We start from the raw sequence: 25929 nt of genomic DNA on the forward strand, positions 1-25929 counted from the left end.
TGTGCGTGTGTGGTTGGAAGAAAAGGAAGTGTGCAAGAGGCTTTCGGAGTCTCTTGATCCCGCTACCATCGATGTGTTGCGACGGAGACCTCCTAACTCGGGGGTTGTTGTTGCTCAACGCATCGTCCGTTCTACTGGCAACCAAACCGCTACTCCAGACTAGAGCTCTCAGGACCGCGACTGTCGCCCTTGTCTTCGCCTCGGCACTCCAATTGCTCGACATCTGGGATTTGACATTTGGGTTTTTGAGGAATTTCGCCTTGGTATGTCTGGGGATATGTCTATTCGAGGTGGCTCCGTTCGTTTGGATGGTCGTGAGGAGCAGTCGGATGAACTTGGAGGAGAAGTTTCCCGGAAAGTTTAGGCCGTTGTTCTTTTTCTGTTCAACGACACACGCTCGTTTCTTGCCTAAGAAACATACATTCAAATATCCGCTACTCTATGTCGGATTTCCGGTCACTATGAAGAATGCTGTAGGAGGGTTATTTTCAGTGGTGGAGTCACAGTCAGAGAAGGCGGAGAATTTGAAGCTGGGCCGGAAATCGAGGGATCGATTCACCTTTTTTTCTATCGACCCGGCGGGTTATACAAACCCAGAACTTCCGTTCGAGAAGAAGCTAGAATCTGTCTTGATTCATCATGTATGAGACTGAATACTTGACTCTTTTAATGTAAAATCCCCGAAACTGACTTTTTTTTGAAATAGGGAATTGACCCATCACTATATCCATTCACTTATATCGTCACAACACCTCGCTTTTTTGGCTATTCGTTCAATCCTGTCTCTTATTATTATCTTTATTCGGCTCAGCAGGAGCTTAAACTCGTTGTTCTAGAGGTAAACAACACTTTCGGCGAGAAACATCTCTATATTCTCCATAGCGACAACCCGGCGAACCCACCGGCCCGGAAAGGGTATACATTTGCAGGCGAAATGGAAAAGACATTTCATATTTCACCATTTAATCATCGATCAGGAAGTTATCACATCCAAGTGCGGGATCCGCTGGATAATTTTTCAAGTGAGGGCTCAAGGGTGGATATGCACATGGTAGTGCATGCTAGAGACGGGACGAAGAGCATGGTTGCAAGGGCTTTTTCGGTGTCACCATCATTTGACATGGTTACCGGAAGTACATGGAGGGGGTTAAACATTGTCGTTACATGGGGATATAACACGTTTCTGGCAGTGCCTGAAACTATGTATGAGGCATGGAAATTATACAGAAAGAAGGCCGTTGTATATACAAGGCCGGAGGTCCTTGTTGGAAGTGGTCAAAGAGACGCAACCAAAGCGGAGAGGTTTGTAATTCTTTTCTGCGAGAAAAATCGCATTCAAAATCGTATGGCGCTGACATAAAATGTTTACAGTTGCATGCAGAAACTCTGGCTGGATTATTTCAGGTGCCGGGTGGAAACTTACAATGAACCTCTTTTAGTCACCTTGACTTTGCCCGAGTCCAATGCAACCAAGGTTGCGGAAGTCGTGACTTTCCAGTCCAAGACACGGCCAAAACCTCGGGCTTTAACGCTGTCCTCTGAGCCGATATTTGCAACACCGGAATTAACCCCACCTCCTACACCCACCCATCTGACAGTCCGGGTTTCAAATCCTCGGTTTTTTGCGCGATATTTCTCGCACCAGGACCCTAAGCAGACAATTTATCTCGATATTACTTCACAGCCAGATGAACGAAAGTTGGCACAAATCAATGATCTCCCGCTGTTCCAGGATATTCTTTCACCAAAACAAGAGAGAAAATTCCCGTCGAGTAGCTGGATGGATTGGAGATGGAAGATCACATCGTGGTGGAGACGTAGGAAAACATCTGCAGAACTCGATAGCTTGCCGCCGGAAGACGCTCAGACGCCTACGGTTTACGAGTGCTCTAGCATGAGCACTCTCGATGAACACTTCCTCACAGCGGATATGAAACCGTTATACCGGAAGACGACAATGACTGCTGTTCTTATCGATTGTATTGCGTTTGGAGAAGCTGAGAGTCTAGAGTTGTACGAAAAGATTGTCAGGCTTCTTCTGCGGTCGTGTCTCGTCGTCATGACTATATTTATGGCGTTGAGCTTCAAGACACCCGGCTCTTTCTTAATTTCAGCTCGAACAGCGGATTGGTCGAGTCTGATGGGCAGTCTACCGGTGGGTACCCTCGCACTCATCAATGGTCCGCTCTTTTGGGATGCTGCCCTTTCAGCATTCTGAGTGTGATTCTCTTTTAACTTCTTGTCCATTTTTATTGGATGTTGAGTGTTTTTTTTCTCTCCATCCACTTATATTTCAATAATCTGGGTTTTTGATATTTCTTCATTTTGGGCATTAGGGAGCGGGAATTGCTTTTACTATATTTGGTTTTAAATATTGTCTTATGTTTTAAAAACTTCACTTTTCTTTTCTTTTAACTATTGGGAGCATTTTTCTTTCATATCCGGGAAGGCATGGGATAGATGGACTTGGTGGGTGGGTGGGGGAGGGCTAATACGGTCAGTTGGTCTTTTGCTTTTTTACGTCGCCGTCATCGCGGAACCTTTTTTTCCTTAAACTTCTACATCGACACCTTTTTGCATTTGATGCTATCCTCTAAATTATCTGGATACTGCTATCACACAATCCCTACAATTTTCTTTACTACTATATTATCTCCTCTTATCAGCTCATACCTTTTTTTTGTATATCCTGCTTTTTCTTTCTTTTTTTTTCTCATTGTGTATTTTCTATCATGATAGGGGCCTACTAGGAAGGTTGTGGTGGTGGGAAAGCTACAGGAAGAAGTATTTTTTTTGTCTATGTATCCGTACTGTGTATGTGCTGCATTGTTATCTATTTTCTTGTTCATATTGTTCTTCCCTTTCGACTTGACTGTAAATTCGAGTTGAGCACATGTAGCTACATGTGGCGTTTACAAAGGCACAAAAGCATAAATGCTACTCTATCTATCTACAAGTACATATCTCCTCATGATCACAAACATGGTACTAGTAGGTCCATCACTTGACAGCCGTGCCGGTACCGAGAAGTGGTAACTGGGAATTACATAACTCGGAGAGAAGGTCGGATTACCTAGTGATCAGCTACATACATACATGTACATATATCCGCAGCTGCAGGAAGCGGGCAGTAGGGCAATGTGTGGTGCACATGTACACTACATGTACTCCAGTGGAGTAGATCACGCCGTGCCAGTAATACATAGAGTACCTACAAGATGATTGGGAGCAAGCGGGATAAGCGCGAACCAACGGCCGGTACTCTTCTTTTAACTACCGTTCTCACCTCCCGATAATCAGGAAAGTTGTTCGTGCTATGGGGGCGATGAAGCCACCGCTGGGCTGATCAAAGTCGATCGCGACACATATGACATTTGAGCGGACACCTATCCCATCCATCTATCCATCAACGCACTTCATCCCCCCATCCACTGCCCCGCCGGATTCACCAGCCATCCTTATTATCGTTAACGTCCACACCGACAACGAGGGGTACCGAAATACCCACCCTATCTTCTTCCATCTGTCTATCTATCCTCGACCTTGGCGGTAGGGTCTACGAGTGATCATTCGATTCATCATCTTGCATTGGCTAGAGGAGATGCACTGCATTTGTTTATGGGGCAATCGATTCGCTGGATCGTGTTCACATGGTTTAAGATCCAGCCGCTGTATGAAAGAGGTCATTTCGAACCAATACCGGGGGCCCACTTACTTGCAAACAGGGCTTATGATATGTCGAAGCCCACAGTTAGCCTGATGCTCAGCCCCGTGGTCATGGGCATTGAGGGGAATAGTGAAAGGAAACCATATGCTATGCAGGTATATATCCTGTTTTTTTTATTACCCAACCCCGAGTTTTCAGTACCCCGCCATTTGCACTAGCTGATCGCACTGACCAACATTCAACGGATAGCGGAGAGAGTTATTATATTCAGTAATCATCTGATTTACTTTTAGGGTTTCAGAACAATTTGAACGTATCACATCATACGTACATGAATACATACCTTACATATCTACTTAATAGGTACATGTATGTACGTACATTAAGAGAATATTGCTATAGGCTGAATTGTAATTATAATTAGTAGTGCACCAATAATTTCATTTCCACTTCTCCTGACACTTTTTCGTGATAGATTAATTGAGGGCTAATAAAGACGTAGAGAGAATAAATCCACACCTCACCCCTAATCTATTTACAATGAACCTGGTCTGCAGATATGTACTATGTACTCTCGTAATTATAGTGGTATTTTACACTGCACAAAGGTATTCACACACTGCGATAACCATGATCGGGGGTCGCCGCTTTCATAATTCATAATGATAATGATATTACACATATTATCCTTAGAATCTCTAATCGTGAAATTGCAATAGGTAGGTAAATGTCGAAGGCTAGGCATTCCTTGAATGGTTGATTATGATTTAGTTGCGCTTATGGTTTACCAAGCATGCGTGCAACCGGAAGGAACCTAGTTAGTTAATCCGGAAAAGGCGGCTTTGAATTTATGGTACCGATTTCACAAGATCAAAGCATGGGTCGGGCTCGGGGAAGGGCACCTGCACTGCGCTATGCGGTGCGGTGCGGCAGGGTGGCACATGTAGGTACACCCCCGGGTATCTACATAGAGTGAAGAAATCTGGGGCTAATATATGATAGTGATCCACCGAGTTTGAGCTTTGGGAGGTCATTGATGTGTTGCACATTATTTACGCAAAATAGGGGCGCGGTTTTTAAAGTTGTCCGCCTCCACTTACCCTGTTCCACCGGGAGATGAGCATTTACTTGGAGGCGGTATTTTTCCAACAGTTGCCTGCGTTGTTTCGCCTTCAGCCCGACCTCGGCAAACCGCGTGTGCTATATACTGATCTGTTGATCTATGGTACATGCGATTGCACCTAGCTGGGTTATATCATCAAGTTCCCGAGGCACAGTAACTAGTATGCGGTTGGCCACTCGTCTGGTGGTGATAGTGTTGCGTGCAACGAGATGTCTTCTTAAGGGCCCCAATCATACAAAGCAAATTAAGTTACTAGATATTGATGGATTTTCTAGGTAACCCAAACTAGTGTCAGCCTATATCATGCAGCCAATATAGGGATCCAATTTCAATTTTGACACCCAGACCCACAACGCACGTTTACCCGGCTCACGAGTGAGAGCACATGACGGTAAGCACAGTTGCCTAGGCACCAAGCTCGGCTCGGGATTCGTTAATCGGCTTCCGCCTAAGACAATCATATCGCCGAGGCACTTTTATGTTCGAATCCGTCGAATATTCATCGCCTCCCTTGTTACAGGAAAAACAAAAAAATGTCGCATTTTATCGTGTAGGCCGAGCTTACTTGACATGTGGCGCCGAAACTCGCTCGGATAGCAATAATTTGACCGCACCCCGTTGAAATCGGTGGCAGGGCGAACTTCTCGACACTGCATCGGGCCCCGGAAACCCCGAAAGTTCGCCCGCCCCACCCCGCCCCGCTCCGACCTTGTTAACTGCAACGATAAATTCGGTACTTGACTTACCGGGGGGGGGGGGGGGGGGGCACGTTTTCAACAGGGTAATTATGGTAGCATGTATGGCGGACCTAGAAAGGTCACAGATACGATATAACTACTTTGCGAATACAAGTCCTACCGGTGTGGCGTAGTTTAAACAATAATCGCCGACTGGCTTCATCCTAGCTTAGTTTCAGTGGTTGAGACCATGGCCTATGCGAGGGAGATGCGTCGGCGAGTAATGAAAAAAACGTAGATACAGATGATTCTGCCACTTAATCTTCTATAAGCGACCTGAATATGACAAATCTAAAGACATAGATCTATTTGATTTCAAAGAAATTACCAGTCATGTATAGTCTGCGAGTGATAATGCGTGGATACAGAGTCTGTCTTGCTACGTATGAAGGATGTAAAGGGTGCCTTACTTAAACGTAGGTAAGGAATCATTATGGTTTCCATGGAGAGAGAAACGCCTGGTGCGAATGAAATTAGTAGAAGACTGTAGATTCCTAACTGAACAGGCGCACATAGGCCTCGACCTCGTATTTAACCCGAATCGCTTGTATCACTTCCCCAAAGTGAAGATTTGGATATGCTCAAATTCCATAGAAAACGAGATGGCTGCGTAGAACGATAGCCTCGGCACTACATTTTGAAATCCCGGTTATTAGTACGAGTGAGATGAGACACAGCTAAGCCGAAAAGAGAATATGGCAACTATTATATGTGAGGTAGAAACGGCTGTATATGATTGGTAAGAAAAGAGCACATAACATACTCCCTCTATGTTTATATTGAAATTGTATAAATCAGTTTTCGTTTAGTACCAAAAGACAAGGCGTCGAGAAAATTTATTACGAATCTGTCAGCTGGACGCTATTACCTAACGGACCCCTGCGGTTCTCGGCTCGTACCCAACCTTCGTTTCAAATTCTTACAACTTTCAAAGACTTCTCAGCTTTGCAATAACGGCCAAGTAGATTCGTCTAATTCTATGGGAAGATGAGAGTTAATTGGTGCTTCCAACGTGAATGTTTATTTTTATCTTAGAGACGTATCTATATGATTCAGTACTGACTTACTTGAACAGAAACGCAAAGACACATTTCAATGTTTCTACCGTCGAAATTCATATTGACAGATGGTCATAGTGCCATTGGACTCTAAATTTGCCATTGTATGCATATCCACTTTCATTTGTGCCAAAACCGGATTTTCATATCAGAAACAGCAGTCACGTTTGGATCATTTATACCCAACCACAATCGACGTCGTCAAATCCTGTAGATTTACACTTCCCCCTCATTTTATGTTGCACACCTGATTTCATACACTGAAAATCGATTGGAAACTGACGTAAAGACGGATTTACGCTCCGTCCCTACCCTATCGTGGGATCCAGACAAGTCTGACACATATCCGGATCGAGGAAGAATTCTATTGCACGACATATAACCCATGGTCATGAATATGACCGACCGTCTCACCGACTTATATGTAGGTCAGTATGTATGCCAAGAGAAACACTGCCTAGCTTTGAGGTCAAGAAGCTGGTAGAACCAATAAACACTTGAGGATCAAGAGATCTCACTCGATACAATACCGGCCGACGTATTCGGTGCTTTGAGACCAGGGCCTGGGCCTTTGAAGATCGAAGTGGGTATCCGCCGTTAACATTCTGACTGTGAATTCGTGCTTTTCAGACAGGCTTGAATTACTGTATGCAGTGATTGCCCTATGACCATGGATGATCTCCACAAAAGACGTAATGACCTGTTTCGATAATCCTTAAAGCTAAGGTATAGAGTGGCTACCAATTCTCCTCAGATCATGCAACCCCCATTCAGTTTGTTCAGACTTGCACGTCTATACTCCCTAGACCGCGTTGAAGCACATAGGCGGGTAAGTATATCGACCTCTGCTAATTCGCATCACGAATTGTTCCTTTGGTTTTACGCCTTGTGCCACGTCTCACTCCCCGCACATAAATCACCAACTCACTCAGTCATTTTACCTATCTGCCTAATTGGAACTTTGATTTTTAACCTGTCATCAACCCCGAGCGGCTTTACTAACTGTATCCGGTTCAAACCTCCGAGACCATGGTGTCTCTGGATGAGATGAAATCACTTGGCATATTGAGTCTAGTTCTTTTAGACCTCGAGTCTTGATGCCATGCGTAGTAGTGGATGTAGGGATGATAGATAAGAGTAGATGGCCCCGCAAGGAGGGGAAACGAGCGGGCAGGACGAGAGATGGGCATTAATCCATATCCGTCAGAATTTAGCTATGCGACAAATGCTCCTGTTTCTGCCAGTTACTGTTCAGATCAAAACTCTGCCACTCAAGAGAAACTGATTTGTTTGTGGGAATACCTCGTTAGTGGACCGGTTCCTTCCGTGTGTATGTAGTATATAGTGAAATGCCCGAGTGTAACCATAATGCCAAGATTAGAGAAAACAGAAACAAATGCCGCAGTGAGATAAAAGTTAGGACTGTGAAGCAACAATAAGAGTGATTGGTAGATGAAAAGAGGTGATCTGAGGATAAGTGCAAGGGGTTAATAACATGTTTCATCTAATCATGGGTTATCACTCGACAAAGTTGAAAGAATAGAAATACCAATTGTTTATAGGAATGAAAGGTCCAAGGCCATCGATATTTAAGAACTGAACACAGTAGTATCTACATAAGACAAACCTAAACTTATAGATCGCAAATTTATGGCATTCATGTCCGCCCCCAGATCGTGTGATTACTTAAAGCCACATACGCGTAGAGATTATACCATATACAAGCCCTCAAAGCCATTAAGAGTTATGTAGCAGCGGGATGAGATTTTCTGAGATTTTCAGGTTTAAATACCTATGGTAACGATGTATAGAGGGAGAAATCCAAATGTCAGTATACCATCACCGGATAGTTCCCCATAGTTGTAAATCTTTAAAAAGCGATATGGCACATTCGATCATATCTAGTGTAGAGTATCCCCGTTAAGTCAGATCGTTGTTGACAGTCCCAGGATCTCGGTTTGGGTAACATGGGACGAGTCATATTTGGCATATGGATTAAGAATCGCAGAGACAAACCGCTACGTCACATATGTCATGGTGTCCCATAGCCCGCCAATTATTGCCAATTGTTATTGGAACTAACTTCCGCAGAAGGTTTGGGCGAGAGACTCAATGGTCGATAAGAGATTTATGGCACAAGACGTTTTTTTTTTGACCCTGCGAAAGGGGTCGGTGTGGCATGATGGGCCATTGGATAGGAATAATTAACTATATCACTTATACAGGGATCTATGGCTTGGTTCTCAGATAACTCTAAGCTCCCTCAGCAAAAAGAAGGCGTATATAGTAGCGGTATCTCTTATGATCCTGTCAACTAACCGCACAAACGGGTTTCTGCCATGTCTACAGATAATTTCAGTAACTTTATCGACTCCACCCACAACTGGACTTTTTTTCGAATACCCCATGCTGTAATATAGTTATGACAACTGGTTAGTTGCAATTTAAACAACAACGCGCAGCACGTTACTGGTCCAAACGCTGGATTCAACTTGTTTCTATAATGCACTGCATTTTCTTCAACTCATGATGGGGAAGAGAATCAGAGTTGCACAGGCTCGGCCAGAAAGTGTGTCGTCATTCGATTTGGGTCCTATTGAGATTCCCTGGCACTCGATACTAAAAAGAAACAACATTCTCAAAGAGCGGGCCCTTAATAATCCAGGAGAACCTCCAACTCCCTCGAGTTCCGTCATATTTCTCCGCGTTTAGTCCCTAAGGTATCACCTGGTCGTCCTATAGATGTGGGTTGAGGTTGTGGGTGAATCTTGGAGAGATGACTGGCAAACAGTGAAGCAAACTAGGAGATGCTCGCTATCCCGGACTATGTGTTTAGTTTCCTTCTATATTTCAATGTTCTACCACCAGAAAGTTTTTCAGAAATCCTCAATGCCGTAAGAAGGTCTTTCGACTTCTGGCCTGTTCAGACCACCCCACTGCTTTTCGGGCGTCCCCGACCCCAATTTCCCGTAAGCCAACCTGAAAAGACTATCGTTAGCAAGCATTGACCACTGGGTCGTTTGCCCTGGAAAATCCCAAAGTTCTTGTGTGCATGGGGTCGAAGGGGCGGGGAACTTACTATCTATCATATATGACAATATACCGTTGATTACTTCTTAAAGAAGTATTCACTTGAGTAGATTCGTCTTCTATCAAGCGTTCCCCACCGTAAACCTGCGTGAGTAGTAGCGTTAGAAAATAATATTAAAGTTCATTAATACCAAAAATCATCGCCTAGCACCTAGGGAAACGAACTTTGTTGATCGCTGATGATCGGCCGTAAAGAAATAAGGGAAACATGGGAAAGAACTAGAAGAAGAGGTATGCCAGATTTCCTGTGGATCAGATGCCAAGCTTAGTGAAATAAGCTTTTTATTCTCCGAATTCGACATTGACATTGGCAGGGTTAGGGATTACCATGCGTCTTGGCGCTGGCCTCTTAAGAAAGTATACTCTGGGGCCCCGGCCCACCGGGGGGTTCTCCTGGGCTCTCCACCCGAACGGGAGATAGAAAATTGTAAGGAAGCAGATTTAATCACCACATTTTTTTACACAAACCACAAATAATAATCTTTGAGCATATAACGTAGATCTGGAAACTTTTCTGAACGAAGGTCAAGTACTAAGCGGTAGATTCTCCAGCAAGTAGCTCTACCTAACCAAACACGAAATCCCAGGAGGAAGAGAGCCCAGTTGGTGATTAACACAGCCAGTGCACAATTACATTATTCCAGGTTAATGAGTAATTAACAGTCGCTCCTGAGCCTTCTCCAGAGAGAATAGCAAAATCTTTAGTGTTTTTCATGAAACAAAACTTCTTGAAGTCTTGTCTCGAGGCCCTTGTCTCGAACAGGACACCAAATATTATTTTTGTCTCGAGACCAGCTTGAAATCTGCCAAAATATACTATGTCATAGGTCTTATGGGCGTTTTAACAGCTGAAGATAGATAAAGAAACAGGTAATATCTCCAAAGGTATTATCGTGCAAAGCGTTTTGTTATGCAATTAATGAAACAAACGAAGAAAAAAGAAAAAAGGCGTTTTGTTGGAGTCTTGGCTCACAACCACTCACTCGATTCTCTCAAACCTATCTCAAAACAAACAAAACAAAACAAAACAAATGCACTCATTCCACAAGACGCGACAAGACTAGGTCCGAAGGATATCATGGAGAATAGTAAAAGAACTATAAGTGACGTGAGAGAGAGAGAGAGAGAGAGAGAGAGAGAAACTCATCAATGAGTCTCCACCTGGGAGCCTCTAGATGTGTTGAACGATACAGATTGTAAACTTCCAGGCTCACAGTTACTCTGTGGGTAGTATTGACTCCATATAAGCCGTCTGGGCTCGCAGTTTACGTTAGCTTGACCGATAGAAGTGACGTGACAGGCTCAAGCCTAGCAATGCCTCTACACATATTGACTCACACCTACCCCTGCCCCCCCTCTCTCCCTTCTCAACACCTCCATCCGCCCCAACCACATCTACAACATCTCTACCAACCTCCAACCCGACTTACAGGGCCTTATCCATATAACCCGCAAACAAATCATTGACCCCTTGCTTACCTAAACCAGCAGCAACGCCATCCCCACTTTGGAATTCCGGCCGGCCCGACAAAGCTAAGGAATTGCATGGCTTGGGTACATGCACCTATGGTGCGAGAGGCCTTGGGGGGCGACCTTGCCATCCCTGTTCACACCAGTTCAGTATTGTAGCCCTTACAGCCATAAAGTCGGGTTAAAGGTGAGGCCCCTCAATGTTTGCTCCCCGGAGCCAATGAAGGAATTGACTGAAGTGGTGTGTACAGGGTTGGCGGGGTCACCGTCTACTCCCTCTTGCACCATAGCTAGGTGCTCGACTAGAGCATCGGTAGTTTTTTTCTTTCATTTACACGCTCACCGCGTCTAAATCGGAGGCTGCATGTTGAATTAGTCGGTGGCTGGGCATGGGGGTTGGAAGTAGTTAGCGTGCATGTTGAGAGGTGTTACTGGTTGGTTGCTGGCTCGCTTTGTGCTACAGTAGAGGTAAGGTACAGGTACCTCCAGTGGTTGTAATTGTGGGTTATGTTGTCGATCGAAGTGTATCCAAAAGAATATATACACCGAGCCTGGGCTGTGATAATATTTTACACTGGATCACCTCCCGACTAGTTCAACCATGCAGAGCTGTACCTACATACAGCAAGCTGGCTACTTACTAAAATGACATTGATATATTTGCAAAACGAAGATAAGAGGGGACCTTCACATTGACACAACACCATATCCTTATATATTATGCTAGATATAGATCGGAAAGGGCCAAGCATTCCAAAAACCAAAACCCGCTACTCTTCGTCCTCAAGTGGCTTTTGAGCAGTAGAAATCCAACTGGATGGATGTCAGAAACCGAAGCATAGGCATACGAGGGGGGCAGGACCGAAAAATAAAAAGAAAAAAAGATAAACTTACACTCTCGAATAAAGGTGCACTCTCCTGTTTGCAACTTCCTTGCAGGCGCCATCACATATCAACTTGGCATCTTCAGTCGACAGGCCCAGTATTCTCGTCAGGGGGGCCATCATATACCTACCACCACACACCATCAGCGAAAGAACGTTTCCAGATAACCCCGAGGAAGCAAAATAAAGAAAGAAAGAAAGAAAGAAAAAAATACTGACGCTTCAATCCCCGTAAGCATATTCTGCAACTGATACGCCCCCAACTCCTTCAACTTCGGGTCCTTCGGCCACGGATTATTCGGTACCTTCTTCATTATATGCGCCGCATTGACGAACCCCGCCTCCGTCAACCAATCCTTCTGCTTCTCCGCGGGGTCCCCAATCTTCCCAATCTTACTCAGAGCATCCGCAAACAGGTCCGAGATCTTGATCATGTACCCGTCCTTCGACAGCGTGCCATCGTCGCAATACGGCCTCGGCTGCGGCTCCACCACCTCGATCCACCCGCCGGGGTTGAGGTGCTTGTACGCCTGCCTGAACAGCTTCGGCCAGTCTGTGATGGCGCCGCCAAGCGCGCGGATATGGATAAAGTCGAACTTTGCCGAGTACGACCACTCGCTCTCTGCGTCGTCGACCTCGAACTGGCAGTTTGGTGGCACCCAGGCGGGTTGGATGGGGCTGAGGTCGTTGGCTATGACCGTGGACGAGGGGTAGCGGTCGGCGAAGTCCATGGCCCAGATGCCGGTGCCGGTGCCGATGTCGAGGACACGCTGGGGGTTGTCCCCGATTGGGGCCAGGTGCAGATTGCCCTCAAAGATCATGGTGAAGATGTGGTGGAAGAGATCTAGGCGGTCTTGCTCTTCTTCGTCGTTGGGCAGGCTACGGGTGGTGGGTGAGTGATAGGTTTTGAGTGTTTTCTTCTGAGGGGGAGTACTTACACGTATTGACCGTCGCGGAAGGAATGGTAGCGGCGGCCATTCTCGTACTTGTACTTTAATATGGACGAGGCTAGGGAGGTGGTATAGCTGTTTGGTCCGGATGAGTAGCCATCATCATCAGAAGTACTGCTATATTCGTCCTGAAAGGTTGAGTATTATCATGATCAGCTGACAAAGAAACGATTTGTCAAGCAGTATTTGGGGGGGGGGGGGGGGGGAATCCATAGAGGAACTAACATCAGCTACTATAATAGGCGATTCTTCGTGAGTATCTGCCATTTTGGAGTCAAAGGTAGTTTTTGAGTGGGGTCGGGTCGGCAAGCAGCTTTACAGTTGTAATGATATCTTTGTTTGTCGTGGGGCTGAGTAGTAATCGAGTTCCAACGGCCCGGGGAAGCGCAGAGATCATAGGCAGCATTTATATACCCTCCCACAGGCGAAAAAAAGCCACCCAAGCTCGATCGCTTCCAAGGCCGCGGCCGGGGAGGGTTGTTTATATTGCCATGGTAGTGCTGGTAGAAATGCATTGCATGCATGGGCGCATATGCACCCACTGCATCTCTTACACGGAGAGTACCATGGCTCTTCTCCTCGCTACAACAGCACCCAGAGTGTGGAAAACCCACGCCGCGTAAGCGCTTTAACGCGCTTAGTCTCGCTCAAGAAGGTGCAGGATCATTGACAGTACTTCCATGTCCATAGAGTATTTAGATGGCTAATTGAGCTCGATTCTCAAGGATTGCTCTACTCGGTTGGAAGAATTGGAGACTGGGTGAAGAGGGCTGGCTGTATGCACTACATGTATGTGGATGCAGCCCGGTAAGAATGGCCAGGTGGAGTAAAGTGTGCTCTTGGGCTGAGGGAAAAGCAGGGCTGTGTTTGTATCCGGCCAGAAAGCCAAGGCGCGCGGGGTGCTCGGCCCGAAAGAATTGCTCTCCTCTGCGTATACTCTAGTCTGGTCCGACACTGCGGTCTCGGGCCGACCCGCTATACCAGGCATGATCCTTGAAAGCTACGGTATCGGGAAGGCATGGGAGTTGGTGCTGTGTGTGTAGTTAAGAGGGCTATATGTATAACTCCATGTCAAAAATCCTGGGACAAGCCCCCGTAGCAACTCGTGGTTGCGTTGTCCCATGATTTTTGAACGAGAACTATACCTATACGGAGTTTGTATGAATGTTAAATAGTAGTTAAAGAATAATGATAATTATATGTAGTTTTATAATTTACGGCATAATTGGGGATAGTGACTGCGGGGTTGAAGGCGTTGCTGATTACTAAATTATGCTGGGCTTTCTCCAATTAGTACTCTACCCAATTGCAACTAGTGCCTTTGAGATCATGGACCCACATATAATCAAAGCCTTCACCCAGAAAAGATCTCTATATCCAAAGAAGGGAATAGAGTCACGCCATCACTCCTAATAGCTCTAGAATTGGCTAAACATTCCCCTTGGCACCAATTCACCAAAACTATTTAAACAACACATCCCCTCCATTCATTCCTCACCGTCAAATTCCACAGCGCCGATCTGTGCCTACATCACGAAGAAAAGCTCCATCAGTTTTTGACGCCGCTAGTAGGTCCTTTTAGGGGAGGATTGAAAGCCTCTTAGTAAAAGGGCCCTAGAAGCCGATCAACCTTCATCGACCCTTGAAGCGGTCTCGTGTCCGTCCTTCCGTGAAGGAGCTGTTTACTGCGGCACCTGGAAAGATAGGATGGATATAAGGTAGCTCTAAGGGCCGGTATAGTGATGTTTTTACATAAGGCTTTCATGCACGCCTCTTCCTTTGCTTTTATTATCCTCTGGCCGCGGCGAGGAGGTAATGAGAAATAACGAAGCGTGGAAGCCTCTCAGCGGAAGTATGAGCTCGATCCTCAAGTTCACCTTTTTTTCTTTTTCGACACGGTAGGGTCAATGATCATGTGAAACCAATTCATTGGGGCTCCAGGATCTCATATAAAGGCCCTACTATTCTATGTTGGACTGGCACAAGACCAGAATCTTTACGCTTCGCAGATACCCGTACCTAATCTTCACTGAAAAAAGTAATTTAGTCGCTCGGAACAGAAGGGACTTCTATCAGATCGGCTTGTCGAATTAACCAGTCGTTTGAAGGGGCTGTTGTGACCTTTGTTTAAAATGGAGTGCAGGTTGTGATGCAATGCGAGGTTGATTCACCGAGCTAGGGGTAGTGAAGTTGGCGAGGTCTATATATACTCAGTTTTGATTACTTCTCGCGGCCCCATTCAGTATTGCTATTTCGCTAGCACTATGGTGGTGATATGTATCAAAACCGCGCCGAAAGCAGAAGGTGGGTATGTGCTCCGATAGCTCGTGCGCATACATGCATATAGCCAACCGGCCGGGACATTGACAAGGAGTCCCGGGGAAACGGCCAGCTAGTATAGTGGATGTGGGATTATCGTTGACAGGTCAAGCTAACCATACCGAGAACAGCAATAATGTCCCGAAAAACAAACGCCAGGCAGCTATGCAGCACCAGACATAGGAATCTAGAGAGATCAGAAATTCTTTTTGTCACATCCCGGTCAGCAAACCCTAGCCAAACCGGCCAGGTTGAACGATGTAATAAGCGAGGAGAGCGTATGTAGGTACTCTATGTCTTCCAGATTTGATACAAGGGCATACTCGCCAGTTTCCTGGGAAAGAGATCCTAGGCCCAGTCATGGAATATCACTCATATATACCTGCCTCTCTGTGCCTTCATTACTTAATCATATCTTTGGGGAATGCTTGCGCTTGTGCTTCTTTTTCATTGTTCTGGATACGACGAGCCCATGGTGAAAAGGTGAAAACGCGAAAACGCGTCTGGTTAAATAGAAAACCCCAGATGGAGGCTCTATCCTAGCTGACCTATACTGTCGTGATTGCTCATACGGTACGTAGAAAACTACCCGTAGAGAGTAGGAGAATGGTTAATCTAAAAGGGTAAGTTCTTAGAAGCTAGAATGCCTCTTCTTTCCGCTGTCGACTTGCTGCAGCGAGGAGATGATGAAAAATGAGAGAAATGAAAGTCTCCGACAAATTTAGGGCAAGCTTGACGCCAGCTAGCTCTCACTGCACTAATTACCCTTAGGGTAAGTGAAAACCTTTCGGGGAGGTTTGGTATGGGGCTGTTAAGCGTCCCTTTGATTCTGAAGGCGTTTGGTCGTAAAAAAAAAGGAAGAAAGATTATGCCATCGCTCTGGTCACCACGAGAGCATGTGCCCAAGGGCTTTGAAATATACACAACAGAGTATAATGGTTTGTCCAACACAATGGTTCGAAGTTTTAACATCTATGGGGCTGAGATTCCAGAGACCTGGCCCAGTCCAAAGTTCTGGGCTGTCCATCTCTGTCCTTGGTGTGGATGGTAGTATGCATTGCCCGTTTCTATTATCACATAATCTCCGAGCTTGCTTTCGTATTAGATGAAACATTGAGGTAAATATGTTGGTGGAATCTCTTGTAGTTGTCGAAAACTTAGTGCTTTAGTAGTGTAGTCTATACGCCCTTGGCGGGCTTGCTAGTGGTGGATCTCCCAGCACAATTCTGCCCCTAACTGATACACATACGTGTCGTCTAGAGAGATTCCTGTCTAGCACATACTTTTGAGCCGAATAGGGCACCGATAAACTCTCCGCGCGAGGGTTTCATTTCCTATGGAGGTGGCCAACGCGTGTTTAAAACTGGTCCCTTCGGATGAGGGGGCTAAGCTACACTGCAAACATAGGTGGTAGGATTAGCGTAGACTGCAATAAATCCAATAGAAGGGAGCCGACATTGTCCACGTCACAGGGTAGAGGTGTTCTGTCATGTATCTTGCTGCTGCTACGCTTCATTCCTTGTGAGCACCGTTGTTTCAAGGATCCGCTTCTGGAGCTGATGTAGAACTGCTTTCGTCGGTACGACGATGATCATATATTGAGAGGGTTGCAATTGATGGGTGGTGTGCCAGTTGACAACCTCCGGTATGCCAAAGGTTAGTGGAGAGGAGGGGTTGACGGATGGGCCAGAACTACATTTACACTACCTCTCCATAGTCACCAAGAAAGTAGCCATGCTTAGCCATGTAACGCGGCTGAATCTTATCCGAGAATCTAGACTGCGTGTTTAGGGCGAGGGAGGGGGGAGGGCGTGGCACGAGAGTCGGACTTGCCTGGGAAGAGAAATTGGATTGGGTGAGGTGAATAAGACAATGTGATTTCTTTGGCGGAGTTTGAAGGTGTACTAGCTGCGGGTAACAATGAGGTCTGCATGGAGGTTAGATTCTGCAGCCATGTATCGTTGAGAATGTCAGGCCAGACCTAGCGGCTAATATTTTTATTGCCCAGTTGGTTACTGAGGACAGCTACGGCGTGCGAATAGTGCTTGGGGGGCGATATAATAGGTGTCTCATAACGCCCTTTTCTACCAGTAATCAGTAGCCTTCTCGTTTATAAGATCAGCGTTATTACATGGATGGCTCGAGTTGAGGCTTCCCTATGAGAAGCGGTCTTAGCAAATCGCCTCGGGCCTAGCTTCCTTCACTCTGCAGTACTAATCCCGACAGAAGCGGCAATCCTCAGAGTTAGCAGCACCCTAAGCCCTATTCCTTGGCAGGTGTTTCTCCGCCCCCGCTATTGGCAACCCCCACACACTCTAGCTAACTAACCCCACATCTCTTGTAGCCCTGAGCTACTTTGCCACGGCTAGCCAGAGGGTGCCTCCGCTTTTTAAAGCCTTTCTTCACCTCCTTCACGAACTAATAATTATCGCAACTATGAAAATCGATAAGGCAAGTTCGACTTTCTCTAATAGTTTTTGTGTTGCGGGTGATAGCTAAGAGGATTGGTAGCTTTTTATCCATCCCATCAAATCAATACTCCCCATCCCTGTGTCTAGTGCCACGATCACGCCGAATGGCTTGCAGCATGACCGCACGTTTATGCTGATCCGCGTGGATCCCGAGGATGGCAAGGTCGTCAATTTGACGGTTAAGGATAACCCAGAGGTTAGTCCGTTAGTCGGGGTCTATATCTAGCTATGGGCAATCTGAGATATCGTTTGGGAAATGGTATCACCTGCGCTATATATTTTATGGCTTATCAGATCCCAAATGATCTTTCGGTCTTGCTTTTACATCCTACTAGCCCTGGCCTCAATTAGGAATATAAATATAAATAGCAATATAATTAATGATACTGATGCCCCATAGCTCTGTCTATTTCAACCCTCCCTCTCCGACGACCTCACCTCCCTTCACGTCACGCACAAATCCACCCCCTCCTGCACGCCCATCACCATCCCCCTAACCCCCACATTCGCCGCTGGAACTAAGACCTATCCCATCTCCATCTGTGATACATCCACCACCGGCTACGATATGGGTCCTGAAGCCTCCCTCTTCTTCAGCACCTATCTCAAGTACCCCGCACACCTTGTCCACATCGGACCCAGTCACCGTTCCACAATCCCCACAATCACCCCATCTCCCCAGCACCCACAAGGAATCTCCTTCGCCGACGTAGCTCCTATTCTTCTCGCGACAGACGTCTCATTGAAGGACGTCTCAAACCGTGCGGGCGAGGACTTTGATATCACGAAGTTTAGGCCGAATATATACGTGGACACCACTAGTTCTGGGGTGGACGCGTATGATGAGGAGCTATGGGCGGAGGTGGAGGTGAGGAAAGATGGGGGGAGTGGTGAGGCAGTGAGGCTGGATATGACCTTTAATACGCCGAGGTGTACGAGTATCAATGTGGACTATGCGACGGGGAAGGCGATGCCGCCGGAGAAGCAAGTATACAAGAAGCTGATGAAGGATAGGAGGATTAACCCTGAGCATCCATTTAGTCCCTGTTTTGGAAAATATGGGTTTTGTGAGCAATTTGGTAAGTACTATCTTAGAGGTCAGGAAAAACTTAACGGGTAGAGTTGGTGCTAATGGGCATGAGCAATTAATAGGGCAAACGATTAATGTTGGTGACGAAATCAAGGTTACGAAGAGGAACCAGGAGAGACACGTATCAGGTAACTTATATTTCTATACATTCAAGTTAAGAAGTACATGCGATTAAACTAATATCGATATGAGTACTTTAGTCCATCAAGAGTCCTAGTTTGGATAAATAGTAGACACTAGATGGCTAAATACAAATGAACCCTAACCCTCAGATGTTTAAATATCGTTCTTGTTTCAAGCTCATACATGTGCCCTATGATTAAATCGCTGCCAGCTATGTACATGCTTGATGTTGGTAGGCATTAAAGTTATAAAAAATAATAAAAAGAGCTTTAGAGACAGTGATCGCGAGCACTATGCTAGCGCTAGTTGGTCTATGAATTTAAATAACCGCTAAAGTTATTCCTGATAGCTATGAATTGCATAAAAGTACATACAGTATTGAGGGAGGTCTACCCACTTGCCGACGGCCCTTCAAGTACCCATCTTATCCAACGTGCCATCAGGCTCACCTCCTCTACTCCAGTATCTTCCTTGGATAATGTGTCCACTTGAACTATCATTTCTGCCTCGGACTTGGCCTCCGTTTCCTCATCTAACTCCGCATCTAATGTCGGCGTACTCGCCGAGATACCCGGCGAATTCGTCGTTGACCGTAGCCTTGGTTTCAACCAACTTGCCAGCCCCTTTCTCGCAGTTTTTCCAAATTTCTCTGCCTGCGCAAAGGCAACATCATTTCCATTCTCCTCCGCGCCCTCCTCCTTCTCCGGCACGACAATCCGAATCTTCGGGAAATCCCCCCTCCTACTAGCCGGTGGGAATGAGTTCCATGTCCGTAACATCAAGTCGATGCGCGGATATATATACACCTCCGCCTCCCAGTCATTCTCACTATAACTGACCATTCCCGCCATCTTCTGACGTATGTCCTCGCCCATGATCTCGGTCAAATTCATGCGCGAGAATATCACATTTGATCCCATGAAAAAGGCCAACGGGCTCGCAAACGGGTCCAACCACGTTTCCGGATTAGGATAGTAGTGGCGCCGCAGCGCCTTGAATTCATCTCGGGTTATTGCGAGGGAATTGGTTGATTCCGGGACTGGCGGGAGTGCATTGGTCGGGAGGTGCTCCCAGTGTTCGAGAGGCCGGTTCCAGCGGGTTGAGGTCGCGGAGGACTTTGTGAGGTCGAAGATTCCGCTCCAGATACCGATTCCTTTGATGTTTGGCTCGGTCATCGCCATCGCAGTGGCCGTGGTCGCTGCTATGCCTGAAGTTACTATGGCCGTCGGCGCCTTATCGGTAGTGGCATCATAGATACGAAGGAGGTTGTGAATGCTTTGCGGGAAGGGCTCGGGGGTGTCGGGTGGGACGGGGTATATGATCGTTGAAGACGTAATTTTAGAGAGAGTCGAAATTATGCTGTCGTGAGATGGGAAGAAGCTATTTGAGATTGTGGTAGGTAGATAGAGAATCTTTCCATTGAGGCTAGATGAAGCCTCTGGGTGGTAGATCCTGGGGTGAAGATGTATATATCAGTGGTGCCCCGATTTGTTGTTATATGTAGAGATTGGTCGATCAACACAAACCTGGCAGTCATTGGATCTGGTTTACAGTCAATATATCGCAGTTCATAGCGTCTTCCTAGACTGTCTATTTCGAAAACTGGGGTATTTATTGGTGTTTGTATTAATTCATCAAACACTTGTTCAGGTACCCCCAACCCGGGCCCAACCTCTGGGATATTCCTCTTCTTTCTCTTCTTCGGCGGTGTTTTTGGTTGTGTTTTCTTCGGTTGTGTTTTCTTTGACTTTGTCCCTAAATTCTTCTTGACAGTAGTACTGGTGGGTAGTTTATCACGTCGCGGTTTCTTCCAGAAAAACCATCTTTTCTTAGATTGGGTTGTTCCAGTGGTTGTACCATTATTTCCTATACTTTTCTTACTCTCCCCTGCCTTCGCCGACACAGTGCTAGCTGGAGCTTTAGTTAGCGGTTCGGTTCGAAGTTTAGTCCATTTTAAACCGTCTAACTCGTGACGCGTGCTGGCTGAAAATTTGTTTCTGGTTATTGTAAATTGAATACATGCCCGCCACGGAGGATTGATGAGACAGGGAAAGCGACTGGCGAGCATTGAGGATTTTTGATGTGTCTGGGGTACGGGTTGCAATGGTGTAGGTTGCAATTGGGATTAGTATAGTTTTGAAGCCGGGTAACTAATGATAGCTCGAGCCAAGAGAGGCTGGAGGCCTAGCAGGTTGATCATTGGCAGCCACACGTAGATATATATGATTTCTTCAGTCACGCGGTAGACTCAATACTTCTGGGTTCACTTCGGTCCTTGACAGTTATGTTTTCAACCTTTCGTCTGGTTGAAACATTTAGCTACCCATCATAGTTAATCACTCGCTCACGTGTCATACTAGCGAAGCTATGCCGCTTGGGGCTTAGCACGTGGAAATGATAAGGAAAGAGCTCCATGACTTCTCACCTGCCACTCGGAATCACTCGAGTATCGAGCCACATCCGGTTCTGTTAGAAACCGTAGACGCACGTCTTTCGAGGTTGAATATATATATCTCACACCAGGAGAAATGCCTTTACTATAGTTTAAAAATCCAAGAAACTCCTTGCCTAGACAGCAGGCCATGCCAGTCCGCCGTTAGTATAGAAACTTATAATTTGCCGAGTTTTTGCTGGTGACAACTGTCATCTACTAGTACTGCGTCTATAGAGTATACAGCATCTACTGGGGACAACTATTTAATGCAGCATGAAGTTCCATAGACTCTAGGGCGGAATTACTCGACATATACCCAGCGCTAGTTCACAAGGCCTCCGAGGCGCATTCCTCGAGGCATTAACCCGAGGCATAATTCTCTTTAAATCTGTGCAACACTATGGATCGACCGAATCACCAATCACGTGCCTTGAGGTACTTTATTGACCACATTACCTACACTCGAAATACACTACTAGTTTCTCACATCGAGATAGAGTGAGGATGATTTGTGGAATGGCTAATGAAATATATGACAGATTATTCTATTGAACTTAGTACGTACGACACAAATATTAGCACTATGAGAGTGGGTAGATACCTGTAGCTGATTGGAACAAAGGGGCGAAATTAAACGGTGCGATAAAGGGCAACCTGCAGATTAATTGGTCAAGGGAAGAACGTGACTTATTCCGCCGCACTACATCATCTTTGAGTTGGATTACATAAAACTACATCTATGTACAAAAGCACTTTGAAGCCTCGCCCGGAACGACTGATAATAATTCATGGGGAATTAATCGAAAGTATCTAATTGATTCGGATGAAAAAGTACAGTCTATAAGGTCACGAGGGATGTTAAACAAGGCTGAGAGCCACGAGGTTGTCTAACATACCTCGATCTTGAGCTGGCCATTGGGTCGTTTTCACAGCTAGAGCTAGGGCCCCTAGGCTGAGAAAGGCTAGAAGCAGGTAAGATCAAGGTACCTTGTTGGCATCCCTAGCTATTCCTCGCCTCGAATGACCTTGTGGATCTCGCTGTGGGCGAGGAGTCATGATAGCCTACTGAACTACATGCAAACATTCTGATAGGAAGCCCAAAGTATCCAACAACCCGACATATTGCATGGCTGTTACATGTACTTTGTCTTCCGATATCAGTTGGCTCCGGTATTTAACGAAGAATGAGAGGATTATACGCACTTGCACTTCACTAAAGATTCTAGCTATATGGAGATCTCGGCACAATAATCCATGATTATAAAGACCATATATGTGCGCTCCTCCTGTCCTGTCGGAACCGATCTCTATCTGATGTACGTAGCTAAGCACTGGTGTTAACTTATGGTAGCACTTGAGATTCATCTTCCTATGCTTCTTCCCCAAGCTGTACATGCATATGTCATGCATGAATACGTGCCGACCAGTGTCCGAGGTTCAGCGCCGCGCTGCACCCGTTATTCCCCGCAATGCATACCACAAACAGACTCTTTTGTTAACGCTGTGTTCCCATACACGTTGACCGTATATACGTATATGTTTAGATAAACCTAGGTAATACCTAAAAGAAAGTGCACATTAGAGTGCTATTTTATTACTACATTAAGTGGCGCGTCCGATCGCAAGCTGCCACTTAGTATCTTAGTATCCCCCTCCCCCAAATTAATGGATGGTCTTGGAATGTAATAATATTTATAAAATGCCGTTTCAAGACAAGCAAACAGATTAGATGGAGGAGAGGTTTCATCCATTGATACAAGCTAGAAATATCTTTCCTGACAGGATAATATGCATGATACTTTTATGATGCCTCTGCAAGAAACGTGGCCGAGTGATTATCTGTGATTCAGTTACCAATGAGCAGAAACCACGCGACGTTCCCTTCATGGTAAAGATACGTATCTGATATTCGCATCCACATGGATCATGCCGCATGAAAAGTAGATTTATACCTGCAGAGGATTTTACCAAAGGCTATATCTCTGACATCGCACTCGATGATGCCACTCAAGGGCAGCTGGCAGGGGCCGGGGCCGGGGATGTGTAGAATGCAATCTTACCATTGACGTGGTATATCGAAGTGAGTTTAACTGTAATCTTTAACCAGTAAGTAAAGGATTTCCTACTTGAGGAGGGTTCTAGATGCGCACCCCGATGAAATGGGGCTTGTTCACAGTGGAAAAGTGAATCGTGATTAGTAACTATTGAATTCTAAGAGAACCTCTGATTCATGTGATATATTGAAGCCTTTTTTTTATAAATTAAATATAAACCAATCGATCATATTTCCTTGATAGTGGCTAGATAAGCCCCTAGGCCTTGAGCTAGGTGTGGACTAGAAATTAACATGAATTTTTCGACCTATAATTATAATATAGTTAGGTTATCAACATCTAGCCTTATCATTATATGTCTCAGTTGCATTGACTGCGCCATGATATGAAGATGAAAAAGCCCACTGAGTGTGTTGGTTGGTCCGGATGATTGAATCAGTGAATCATACTGGAGTAAATAATCGATTTCTCATCGACACTAACTCCCCTAGCTACGGAGAATAAAGACTAATTATAAAAGGAAGAGGGTGCCCTGAGCTGCATGTGGAGGAAAAGGTTTCTCTACCAAATCAGGCACTACTTCACCACACCTCTCATTTAGACTTCATGTAAAGAATCCATTACTCCATCATCTCTACCCCCCTTTCACCCCCTGACACACTGACTGAGGCAATGAGCAATGAGTAGAGTGATTGTCACGTCACACTGCATTCAATCAATTCAGCCTGTCACACATGACCCTACCCAGACCGGATCGACCCTCCGTCTCCCCTTCCCCAATAAGAACTTAAACTACCGTACGTACGTACGCACGTTGTTTCACAATTCCTGTATACATGTAGACAGTCTAATCCAATACCCTAGAGCTCGAGGCAGATGGGGGTTGGGATTGTGTTCTCCGTATTGTATAGGAGAGGAAGATTTAATCGGGGTGGTGGGCCTTGTGGTACGTTGACGAACTCTTGGGCAGCTGGATTGGATGCTTTATTTTGTGTATGCTTTGACTCGATGCAATAGTGATGACAATTATTATTATGGAACTGTGCGGTCACTTAATTCTATTGGATACCCTTACATCAAGCATTGTGCGCCCAATCTTCCCAAAGGCTAAATTAAAATTAAAATAAATGGTAAAACATCGATCAGATTCAGATCAATACCGTTCCGTACGTGAGTACTAGCTGTCATCTGAATGGTATTCCCCGACAACGTCAACCAGCTCAATATATACGGTGTCAATTGCTCCTAACGTCATACACTGGCACGGTTTCGGACAATTATCTCTTCTCATATTGTTGACATGAAAGGGGCATATTATAAAGGCACAAATGCATGGGCCATGAGATGATCTATAGAATAAAGAACATGGGGTATGGATATATATATAGCAATAGGAATGCATACGGTTACTGGTTTTCTTGTAACACGTATATGTATATATCTATTTGTAAAATAGAAGATACATATATATACTCTACCACTGATCTTCAGGTGGGAAAGAAGCCTAGGAAGGAGGGAAAGATCTATGCAGCTGAAGATATCAATATAAATATCTCCAAGCTGACCTTTTTCTGAAGTTGAATATTGATTGGTTGTATATGTCCCCTCCGGCACTAGTTCTAGCTTTAGCTGATTAATCGTTCTTGATAAAACGCCGAGCAAGTACATGTAAATGCTCTGACGGGGAGCCACGAGTGTGAGATACATTAAGAGTTTCATAAAAGTAAGAATGGTAAAACTCACCGTAATCATGGCGCATGGATCTGGCGATTTGTTGGTCAACCTTAATATACCAGATATATCATCTACCAATTTCATGTAGGCGTCAATATGTGAATCAGTCTCAGCCATCAGGTGAAAGTTTTGTCTTGGAATATGCAAGAAGGCTGTTAGACTTTCGGAGTGAAGTATCAGCCAGATCAGCCCACTTATTATTATTGCAGTAGATATAACAGCAATGATTCTTGATAGAGTACATCATTGGGTGATCTCTCTAATTATTTGCAATAGATATATTGGTGATATATTGCCCAACTATTTCATCAGACACCAACATAGTTCAATACCGCAATCCGAAATGAGATATAACATACCCCGCCTAGGTTAGGGTGATGTGCGGATCTTCTATGATTTGGAATCAATAAGTTCGTACCACACGGGTTGAGTGGTCTTCAAGGCCACAGGGAAGAAAAAGCAGTGCCTCCCGTTGGATTAGGGAGGGAGCCGGATTTCGTTGTCTTATTCATGACTTATGTGTCAAAGATATACAGTACCGCTCGGCAACGGGCTCAGGTTTCAGCGGCAGAAGGCAATAGAACAGAACATATAAGGAAATCGAAGATAGAAGCTACCTCCGATCACCTGTCATGTGCTCATTATTTTAGGGTAATTATTTGTAGGCTATGGCCTATCCGTATTCAAGAGAATTGGTGTCCATCCGAAGTCCAAAAATCTTATTT

At 45.4% G+C, this 25929-nt stretch overlaps 4 protein-coding genes across 4 annotated transcripts; 2 read left to right on the plus strand and 2 right to left on the minus strand.

Moving 5' to 3' along the window:
• Nucleotides 1-461: 461 nt before the first annotated feature.
• LAJ45_01742 (uncharacterized protein) lies at nt 462-2218 on the plus strand (the record flags this gene model as incomplete). The annotated part of the gene is made up of 3 exons (XM_046111335.1): nt 462-641; nt 707-1302; nt 1372-2218. 3 exons carry the CDS (start codon nt 462-464, stop codon nt 2216-2218), a joined length of 1623 nt encoding a protein of 540 aa, XP_045975279.1.
• Nucleotides 2219-11915: 9697 nt separating this feature from the next.
• On the minus strand, nt 11916-13246 carry LAJ45_01743 (uncharacterized protein; the record flags this gene model as incomplete). Its single annotated transcript, XM_046111336.1, has 5 exons — nt 11916-11958; nt 12040-12156; nt 12249-12908; nt 12968-13107; nt 13205-13246. 5 exons carry the CDS (start codon nt 13244-13246, stop codon nt 11916-11918), a joined length of 1002 nt encoding a protein of 333 aa, XP_045975280.1.
• Nucleotides 13247-17734: 4488 nt separating this feature from the next.
• On the plus strand, nt 17735-19076 carry LAJ45_01744 (uncharacterized protein; the record flags this gene model as incomplete). Its single annotated transcript, XM_046111337.1, has 6 exons — nt 17735-17749; nt 17810-17965; nt 18170-18753; nt 18811-18848; nt 18922-18987; nt 19060-19076. 6 exons carry the CDS (start codon nt 17735-17737, stop codon nt 19074-19076), a joined length of 876 nt encoding a protein of 291 aa, XP_045975281.1.
• A 197-nt stretch (nt 19077-19273) lies between these two features.
• LAJ45_01745 (uncharacterized protein) lies at nt 19274-20519 on the minus strand (the record flags this gene model as incomplete). The annotated part of the gene is made up of 3 exons (XM_046111338.1): nt 19274-19293; nt 19380-20434; nt 20509-20519. 3 exons carry the CDS (start codon nt 20517-20519, stop codon nt 19274-19276), a joined length of 1086 nt encoding a protein of 361 aa, XP_045975282.1.
• Nucleotides 20520-25929: the final 5410 nt, after the last annotated feature.

This window comes from Morchella importuna (assembly GCF_003444635.1).
Source record: "Morchella importuna strain M04M26 chromosome Unknown Morimp01GS003, whole genome shotgun sequence".
In the NCBI taxonomy this organism is placed as follows: Eukaryota; Fungi; Ascomycota; class Pezizomycetes; order Pezizales; family Morchellaceae; genus Morchella; species Morchella importuna.